The 10,532-nt window shown below is 31.0% G+C and overlaps 1 protein-coding gene across 2 annotated transcripts in view; it reads right to left on the reverse strand.

Annotated features, from left to right (window-relative positions):
- Positions 1 to 1,509: 1,509 nt before the first annotated feature.
- Positions 1,510 to 10,532, reverse strand: part of Klhl4 (kelch like family member 4) — a 78,672-nt gene continuing 69,649 nt past the window's right edge. The window contains exons 6-8 of one of the 2 annotated variants that reach the window (XM_050132690.1): positions 7,347 to 7,515; positions 3,275 to 3,499; positions 1,510 to 1,968 (exon numbers count right to left, since the gene is read on the reverse strand). In XM_050132690.1, coding sequence (XP_049988647.1) covers positions 1,802 to 1,968; positions 3,275 to 3,499; positions 7,347 to 7,515 — 561 coding nt within the window. In that variant the 3' untranslated portion in view covers positions 1,510 to 1,801. Of the gene's footprint in view, positions 1,969 to 3,274; positions 3,500 to 7,328; positions 7,516 to 10,532 lie in introns of both variants that reach the window. The other variant, XM_050132689.1, reaches the window with a different exon arrangement.

The following is a 10,532-nucleotide window of genomic DNA, read 5'->3' on the forward strand; positions in this document are numbered from 1 at the left end:
AGAGATGACAATGAAGGCATTTTTATTTTCTCACACTTTATAATGTTTGTTCTAGTCCATTGCTGTTGTCAACAGAAAGACTGAATTTGCGAATGAGTATTTATCTATGGCCCTTGGTAAAGCCTAGTCTATTCCAAACAACCCTCTTTAATTGGTCAAAAAAAATTGACTTAACACTGAAAGATCTGGAAAATATTTATGTGCAGAAATTCAGACGGTATCAAGAAGATTTATTTTCATATGTAGTCCCAACAATCAGTTTCAACAAAGTTGCTGTTACAGGAGGTCAAACTGTTTCACTTCATACTTTCTGTCATGTATGAGCTGTTTAGTATTAAATATAATATTTTTCCTAAAAGATGTTTATATAAGGCAACTAATGAAATATAATAAAATTGAGAAGGTAGATTATCCTTATGAAGAAAATGTAACTATAAAATGTTTTTTAATAACTTATGAATGTAAATTATTATACTATATAATGCTTTAATTTAAGTATTATACAGTAATAATAAAGATGATAAACAATCATCAAACCATATGCTTGTAGCTTTCTTTCACTCTGAATTGAAAGCAATATAACTCAATAAAGCAAAATGAAATAAATTCAAGTTGATGATTTGAATCTGGTGTGGTGTATAGAGGGGTTATGGAATTGAATCACTTGATACCATCTGGTTAGAACAGTCAGTCAGTTTACAATTATGTGAAACCCGAAAATATTATAGATAGGAACCTATCTACTGCTTTAACTATATACTATTTCTTTTTCTGTTGAGTTCTAAAATACACCTGTGCTGAGTTTTTACTAAGCTCATTGATGTTCAGGTACCAATTTCATACATATTAGTACAAAATCACATAAATCTTGACACTGGTTACCCTATTGTCTTAACTATCTACCATGTAAGCTATATGTGACTTAGAGTGGTTTCATATCTCTGAAAAACACACATGTAAGTAGCATTATACAGACTAAGCAGGTTATATTTAATTTATAATATAATTATAATATAATTTATAATTATATTTAATAATATGCATATATATGCATGAAAACAATGAAAAAGGGACCTTAAATTTGCAAGAAAGATATGAAAGGTATATGGGACAGATTGGAGTGAGGAAAAGGAAGGACGAAACGATGTAATTATTTAATAATCTCAATAATAGAAGAAAAATAAAAATAAAGAAAAACATTATAATTATGTAGTACTGAGTCAAGGTTTGGAAGCATCAAGAGAGCTTGTTTTTACAGAATCAGAAAAATGTGAGTCTTCAGGAAGGCAAAACCAGATGGAATTCATTACTTATGCACCTTAAACTCTCAGAGGAGAGATTGGTGAACAGTAACTCACCTTATTCATAAACATAGGAAGACAAATTATTTTTAAAAATTTAGAATAATTTGTAATGCAAAAGATGTCACTTATTTAGGGCAAATTGGAAATGGTTATCTAAAATAGTGTTCTTCAAATTCATGTGTATATACTTTTCCTAAAGATTTAAGTAAAATGCAGTTTCTGATTCTTTTAAGATAAGACTAAGATGTAAAATTTCCCCCAAAGATTTCTTATATTTCTGGATCCAGAACCAAATTTTGAATAGAGTCTATAATTTTTTTAATGTAGCATTTATCGTAGAAAACTATTTTCCATCACAAAGAAAGGAAGATTCTACCAAATGACTTTTATAATTGCTAATAAGGATGATCTGATAACATATAATGTTTACTGACTGATGATCATAACAAAGAAACTGCACAACATGGTCTGGTAACAAAGAGCTTGTATATTTAAGTTTACTTGTTATTTAATGCAACAACTCCAACGGTGCTTCTAGGAGTTGACATGCTAGCCACATAATTCCATTGACGTCCATCAGGATCCCATCTTTCTACAGTATTTAGATAACTCCATCCATCGTGACCTCCAACAGCATACATTGGTCCTTCAAGTGTGGCTACACCTAAAGGATAGCATAGTATAAAGGGTCATTTACCTATGCCTTATGAAGCACCAAACAACTATTTTGTCTCTGAAATAGTTTTCTGCCCATGTGAGTCATTATTTGATTACATATGAGGCTAAATATGGTATTATTATCGTAGGAAAACTTCCCCTGACAACTATATTTCATGATAAGATACCAATAATCAGATTCTCATTGCTTTTTGTACATTCTTCTCACATATGTGATTTCTAACATGTGTTAGTTTGCATTTTTAAAGCTTGAATTTATTTCTTTTCAGGACATGCACATGCATAAGAATTATAATGATATAACAGATAATAACTACATTGTGTATGAATTAACAGAAACAATTTAACAAAACAAATGGTGAGAAAATTCCAGTCCTGGATCTGACATGTAGTACCATAGTACCATATGAAAGTCTATTGTGCTAAGTAAAGAAATAACTAAGTGGTTAAAAGTGGGTACTGATCTTGCCAAGAACTGGATGAGTTCAGTTATGGCACTCATGTCTGGCAGTTCTCAATAGCCTGCAATTCTGGCTTCAAGAGATCTGATACTTCCTTCTGATCTCCAAGGCACCATTTGCATGTTTGTAAGCCCACATATAGATACATTTGCTTACACATATGTTTTTAAAATCATAAAAGCGTACTTTGTAAAAAAAAGTCAAATACTTCATTTTTTTCAGATACCATAATATTTAAGCACATATAACATAGTAGAGAGAAATCAATGTACCTTGATATATATTCAAGAGAATTAATGTTTTCCAATATTCCACACAACATTACTTATCCATAAACTGTGTAGAAACCTCTGCCTTAATTATGCTTTAGAGTTCTGATCAGCAAAAGTACTAATCATAAATATATTTATCCTGTATTTGCATCCAAAAATCTCTTAATATCTTAGTAAATGCAAATTTGCTTGTTGTGCAGAAGCATAATTTTCTGACAAGAGCTTATAATACTTTACCATTGTCAAAAATTTTACTCCCAACTGAGCTTGAGGAAAGTGTTCTGTTGCATTTTATATTCTCCATAAAATACACCTTCAGAAAATTAACATCTTCTCTGAAATGGAACTCTTTCAAATGTTGGTAGAAGGGACATAGAATTAAAATATAATATTATGTTACAATTAAAGATTTCCATGAGCATTTCAAGTTTGCTTAACCTTCTCAGAACCTTTAAGCCACTGTGATTCTTGGAATATCTCCTTGTAAAGTGCTCCTTGATCTAGTATGAACAGTTTTCCTACATATTTTTGAGAAATTATATAGCATTAAATATCTTACCAAGCCCATGTCTATGTGTTGACATAGGAGGCATCACAACCCAGGTTTTGGTAACTGGATTAAAACATTCTACAGTATTCAAAGTTTTTAAACCATCTCTTCCTCCCACGACATAAAGTTTATTATCAACAACTGCAACTCCAAACTGAAGTCTACGACCACTCATAGTGCCAATATGGAGCCAACTGTTGGTTCTGAGGTCATACTTCTCAATTGTAGTAGTACCTGTTAAAGATGTAATTAGCAATAATAAAAACCAAGTTAAACAATAAGTGTGGTTATTTAATATTATGTGTTCTAATTCACAACATACCATCAGGAAAGAGAGTTGAAATTAATTTAACTAGCTCATGTAACAGTACTAACTGATATATAAGGCAAGGAGTGATAGTTCCACTGCTTTTAAATTAAACTGGAACCCTGAGCAGAAAGTAGTGTATTTGGTTTTGACATCAAAATATGAATTTAATGATAATATTAAATAATACATGAAATAAAATTGTGGGCAATTACAGGTAGTACCAATACATGGTTTATATATATTATGAAAAAGCTTGTATCTTAGTTCTTTTAGTGCATATTTATATAAAATATGGGATGAATTAATATTTCCTTCTATAGCTTATTAAAGCCAGTGAACTGAAATTTTAATTATGCTAATAATTATTTTCTTCTTATTTTCTACAATGTAAGGATTTTCTGTTGTATGTATATAGATGTATATGTGTGTTGAAAATTATTTTAACTGAATTAAACATTAGAGAGAGGACTAAATGATTATGAATTACAATTCATTTCACATATGGTTTTGGCATTATTTCTCCAAAATTTTCATGGTGCTTATGTGAAGAATTGCAGCAGAAGTTATAGAATTTTAAAGAATTACTTCATTGATGAAAGTTTTGTTAAACTTCTGAAATATCAATTTAGTGAAGTAGTATATTCTCACCAGTGAAATAGTAAATTCTAAACTAATATTTTAATGAATTTTTTTACTTCTGTAAACACTGCATTTTGTAATTTACTCAATGTTCCTGCTGAGCATTTTCAGTGAAGGCTGATTCATCACAATGGCTATGAGTATAATGAAAAAACTAAAGTAGACTTAATTAGTATTCATTCCTATAGTTTATCAGAGGGACAAGCAAAACACTTCCCACATGATCTTTACTGGTGGATTTGTAGGAAAAATAGTTCCCTGTAACGATGAAAATAAAGTTAACTTTTGCAGTGTTGTTATTGACAGCTGTAAGGCTATGGTCTAAGAGTATATAAAGGCAAACCTTAGGTGGAGCTTATATTGTCTCTATAGCTAATTTATTTTGATTTAGGTCATCTTTTCTGCACTATAAATGTTTAGATGATACAGTTAAACTTAAATACATACAAATTCCTACATGATTTCAAATACACATTTCTGGAATGTTTTGTTTTTATTTATTACAATTTTCACAAATCATTCTTTTAATTCTTCTGATTTGTTTTATTGTTGGTTTATTCAGTGAAAATTATCATAGCCAATTTAGATTGGAATTCAAAATTAAGCTATACTAATTATTAAGAAAATATAGATAACAATGGAAAGGTAATAGGTTAGGGAATTACACAAGGCTACATTAGCTATCATAGAAAAAAATGAACTCAAAATATCTCGATATCCAGGGTAGTAGGCTAACTACACAAGGTAAGATTTTATTTAACTTCTCTATTGCAATCACAAAAGTTTGGAGAAATACTTTAGAATTTTGAACTTTAAAGACTTTCTCAGTTTCTTTAATCACCATCTCTGATAATTCAACTATTCAAATTTAAATTTTTTACTCAGATCTTGACTACAGTTTCTGATGATGGTTCTTTTATGATAATTTCTAGTCATTAGCATTAGTTTCAGACATTTGTGTGTTGTCTGTATTTAATTGTAGTTCTGTATTTATTATATGATTTAGAACCAAAAATAAATAATAGAGTACTATATTCCTAGACATTAATAGGAATTAATTAGATTCAAAAAGCATCATCAAGGCAACTGAAACAATATACTATAAGAAAAGGCATATATAGCACTGTAATGATAAATGCTTTTCAATATAATACTGATTTATGTAAGCAGACGCTACCCTTTCCACATTTTGTGATTACTACTTAGATTTTGTATCTAATTCTGTACTGTTTTATTGTTGATCATAGGAGCTCACACTGGTTGTTCAAGAACCTGAAACCAGAAAGAGTATAGAGGGTTTTACTGCTCTCCCTTCTAGAATTGTGACAATGGAGATAAAGGAACGAGGACTTCTAGTAAGTATTATTCAGTAACATTTCAAGATTATCAAATCTTAAATTGCCCAAAGTAGAAATAATAGAAGTTCTCTTCAAGTATTATGGTCAGAGTTATGAAGTATTTTCAAAAGTTACTTGATACTACTAGCTCTTATTATTTTCCTAATAGTTGTCAACTTCCCAAAGAGCTTTATATGGTGTTTCTATATAGAGACCCTCAAAATGAAAGGTTTACATGCCTTCAAAACAGAACTGTGGTAAGAGAGTTCAGTTATAAAAAGTTGCTATTTCGTTGATCTTTAGAATCAGACATGAAACTGGATACACTTACAATCATTTCATTGTTTAAAAAAAAACCTCTTCATTTAAGGATAACATAGACAAGAAATACTTGAAAATGATAAGATAGAGCAAATGCAACAAACACACACACACACAAGAGATTTCTATACTGTACCAGAGAAATGGCTCAGTGGATCAAGGTGCTGGCAGCTAAACCTGATGAATAGAGTTTGATCTCAAGGAGACAACTGCTGCCTGTAAATTGCCTTCATATGCACACTGTGACACACATGTGCTCATGATACAATTAATAAATAAAATGAACATAGTCTCAATACCTAGAAATGTTTCCATATTCCAGATTATGTTTTTAAAGATATCACAAACTAGAACCAGAATTTATAGTGCATAGGTACAGCATAAGCCTAGCATAAGTAAAGCACTGAACTGATTCCCAGCACTGAAAGAAAAAATATCTCAACAAATGATAATTGCATTTATGTTTTGCACTTAATACATTCAGTTTTTAATTTAAGTACCAGGAAGCTGTTAATGTTATTCTATTCAGTGCAATAAAGTCAGGGATAGTGGTTTATGTCTGTAATACCAGCACTTGGGAGAATGATGCAGGAGGATTGCCATCACCTTTTAAATCAGCCTAGGATATGGAAGCAATATGTGAAAAATAAGACAATCAAAAAGCAATAAAATGTGAAACTGTCAAACCTGAAATTAATTAGGGTATCCTATAGTATTTGTTATTTTCTGAAGAACGCTAGTTATATGAAGTAGTTCCAGAATTTTGGAAATTATTTCCTCTATAATCTCATTTTCAAATGTGTTAAGTTATATATATATATATATATATATATATATTAGAGTTTATATATTGACAAGCTGATCTATAATATGGCAATGTTTAAAGGTTTTTTGCATTAGAACTGATAAGATGATGAATATTTACTCTCACAAATTGATCAATTTTGCTCTCACAATACTCTGCTAGTTATCATGAAAGCAGACTATTACCAAACATAAATCAGACAGGAGATGAGAAAAGACAATAGAGGGAAATAGACAGACTGAAAGACAGACAGACAGACAGACAGACAGACAGACAGACAGATAGATAGATAGATAGATAGATAGATAGATAGAAAGAAAGATAGATAGAGCTGGATAGATAAATAAAATTTCCCTGTAAAGGTTTGACAGAGAAAACTGAATAGTCAAACCTAATATTGTGTTCTTAAAGTAAAATATCTATTAAGGATTAAGTAAGTCATAATTAACAGATGATAATCCATAAGATAAGGAGGAAAATGAGGTATAAAATAATCATACAAACTACTCTATTTATGAAAATTCAGCTTCTGATACACTTACTTAACAAGGATTTAATAGTCTCCTTATAACGTGGAGGCTGTTAGAAATATCTCTCTCTTCTTTTTTCAAATGGAGGTATTTTCCCAATTAATTAATGTGTTGATTTTACCTTTAGCAGCATCCATACCTCCCACAGCATAAAGTGCCCCCACAGTTGACTTTCTAGGTTTTGTACGAGGGCTTTGCAACATGGATCTTCTCTCAGGCAAGAGATGATACTTCATAGCTTCCATTAATAGCTTCTGACACTCCAGATCATCAGCAAACATCGAACTATTTTCCAGATCTGCTAGTAACTGGAAAGTAACAATGCATGGTACATATATAAGGAGTCCAACATAGAAAGAACATGGTTTATTTCTATAACATGGAATACTAAGTATGAAAACAGACAAGAAAAATATTTGTCAAAAGTAATCAAAGAGACTAGCTATAGCACACAATGCTGAGTACATTCATCTACTGCTTAAGGCTAATTCAAACAGTTCATATTTTTGTGTATTTGGGATATTGGAGATGTCATGGAAACATACTCTGTAAAGATATTATCCCCTACATCTGTACTGTATCTTTATCATTACATCACAACACTATTCTAAAAGCATATGCTTTTTTAAAGTGAGCTAATATATATATATATATATATATATATATATATCTCTGTGTGTGTGTGTGTGTGTGTGTGTGTGTGTTTGTGTGTGTGTGTGTGTGTTTGAATAATTACTAGTCAAGACCAGAAAAAGTGGGTGATAGATATTGCCATTACCTAATACATTACAGGATCCTAAATAACTATGACGAAATATAGGTAAAATATTGTTCCCAAGAGGAACTGCAGAAAACTCAAAGACATATTTCAGAATGCTGATATGTATCATTGGATCCACACTGACATATTATATCAAAAGAAATAGCAAACAAGTTTGCTGGATTAAATTGTTAGTCTTATACCATAAGATTTCTATGACAATTATTTTTCTGGTTAACTTTAGTTCTGTTTTATTTGACTTGTTCTCTGGTGAAGAATATTTTGATTTGCCAGACTAAACTGCAGGCATTTCTTAAACATGATATTTGAAATAGGTTTGAAGATTATGCTATAAAACTTTCCTCTAAAAAACACTTTATAGATTTTTAATGTTCATATATTTTATTTCTTTAGTGTTTGTTTGAAATATTGTGGAAGTCAAAAAATACCGGCCCATTTCAACCTTGTCTGATAGTCAGAGAGTTTGGAGATTTGACAATCATTGTTGCATGCCCTAAGTCAGGAGGTGATTGCTCAGTTCTTTTGAAATTAAAATAGCTTATTCTAGTAAATTCATGCCATTCTGACAGGTGGTCAGGATATGCAAATGTACTTCTGCCCTAACCAACCACCACGCCCCAGCCCCACCCTCTATGATGAGTACAAAAATTGTGAAAAAATAAAAGCTAGAGAATTTCAGGATTTCTGTCACTGGAATGCCCTGCTGTTACTTTCCAAATTTTCTGTCTCGTTATTTTTATGCGTCTTCATATTCTTTACTTATATTTCTTAATTTCCCATGCTTCTACCCTGGTAAGAAGGCTGGTATTTGACAAAATATAATCAATTATCTTAGAAACTCTACATGCCCATCTAATTTCATATTACTAGCAATATTAGGAAATTTTCAAATAAGACATGTTTTAAATGTAAAGCATTACTAAAGTTCAGAGAACAATAGTTGTATGATTAGGTATGACACATCTCCTTATTCTAATATAGAGAAGTTTAAACTAATGCCTCCTGGAAAATACCAAATCTAAATAAAGAGCTCTAAATTTAAGAGCTTTGTATACACAAGTGCTTCCCAGGATTTTTCATGCCTAAAAAATTTAACAAGATGATAGGTGAAAAAGGAAACACTACATTAGAAACAGATTAAATCCAGAGAATTGTTAGTGAATACTTTCAAAATGTTTATTTAAAAGATTCTGGAAAGTCTATGATAAGGAGTAAATTCTTAGACAGATAGAAACCACTAACATTAAATTCAAAGGTTATAAAAAGTGATAATAATAGTATAAAAATAACGTGCCAAAAGATTCAAGCATTATCCAAGTATCTCAGCAAAAAAGAAAAAATTATAATCATTCATTAAAGAATTCTACCAGATCTTTAAAGAATAACTAATATAACTATGTCTTAGAAAATTCAATAAAGCAGAAAGAGAAAGCATTCTACAAAAAATCACACCAAAATAAGGTAGCATTATCCTGAACCTGAAACCAGAAAGGGACACACACAAAAAGTAGAAAAATTTAAGCCAATTTTTTTCCAGAGAAATTAGACACACATTATCTCAATAAAATATTTTCAAATGGTCTTAAAAATATATGAAAACGGACAAACAATATTTTTAAATATGTTTCATTTTCAGTATGTGAAGAAAGTACAATAAATATATATCAACATATGTAAAACAATAAAATAATAGATTCAGGAATAGAAGCCACAAGGTGATTTTAATAGGTATTATAACAATATTGACAACCACAAAAGCCTTCTGTGATCTTCAACACCACTTCAGGATAACAGCCCTAAAGAAATTATGACTAGAAGGAACACACCTCAAAATAATTAATAGGCCAACCAGTTTATAATTAATTTAGGCCTCTGTGTATTTTCTTTGGGACTGAATGGCTGTGGCACCAAGCCGGACAGTAACCTTCACCAACAAATGGTGCAAACGTGGACAACTACGTCCACATAAAACCTGAGAGAATTTGGAAAGTAATTTAAGATAAAAGAACAGAGTTAAGCATGACATTTTGGTGGCAGCATTTTCTTGTGTGAGCTCCATTTGCTAGAAAAAAAAAATGTATCTCATTTAAGAGAGGCTTTCTGACTCAGGTTTAGCTGTAAAACCTTGCAGTTCTTTTAAGAGGCCCACCACAAAACAATTAAATGGTATTTATGGATAGCCAATACCATGCTTCTTGGTGGTTCTAGGGACCTTGAAACACCATACAGTTGTAGCAATAAACATGGCTCCAGCTTCACCATGAAGACAGACTATCAGAAAGCTAAGGAATGGGTTGGATCCAGTTGTCAAATTTATAGCTTTAATCCTAGCCATACCACTTAACAAATTAAACACTCATGAGATCATAAAAGGAGAGATATAGAGTAAAGATAGATTCAGATAAAACAAAACAAAACCAACCTCTAAATGGTTTACAATGTGTTTAAAAATATATGTAGGCTTGGGAGTGAAAAATAAAAGGATAAAGTTGAAAGAGGGAGAGAGAGAGAGAGAGAGAGAGAGAGAGAGAGAGAGAGAGAGAG

The sequence above is a fragment of the Alexandromys fortis genome, unplaced genomic scaffold (assembly GCF_014885135.2).
Source record: "Alexandromys fortis isolate MF-2015 unplaced genomic scaffold, M_Fortis_MF-2015_v1.1 scaffold_405, whole genome shotgun sequence".
In the NCBI taxonomy this organism is placed as follows: domain Eukaryota; kingdom Metazoa; phylum Chordata; class Mammalia; order Rodentia; family Cricetidae; genus Alexandromys; species Alexandromys fortis.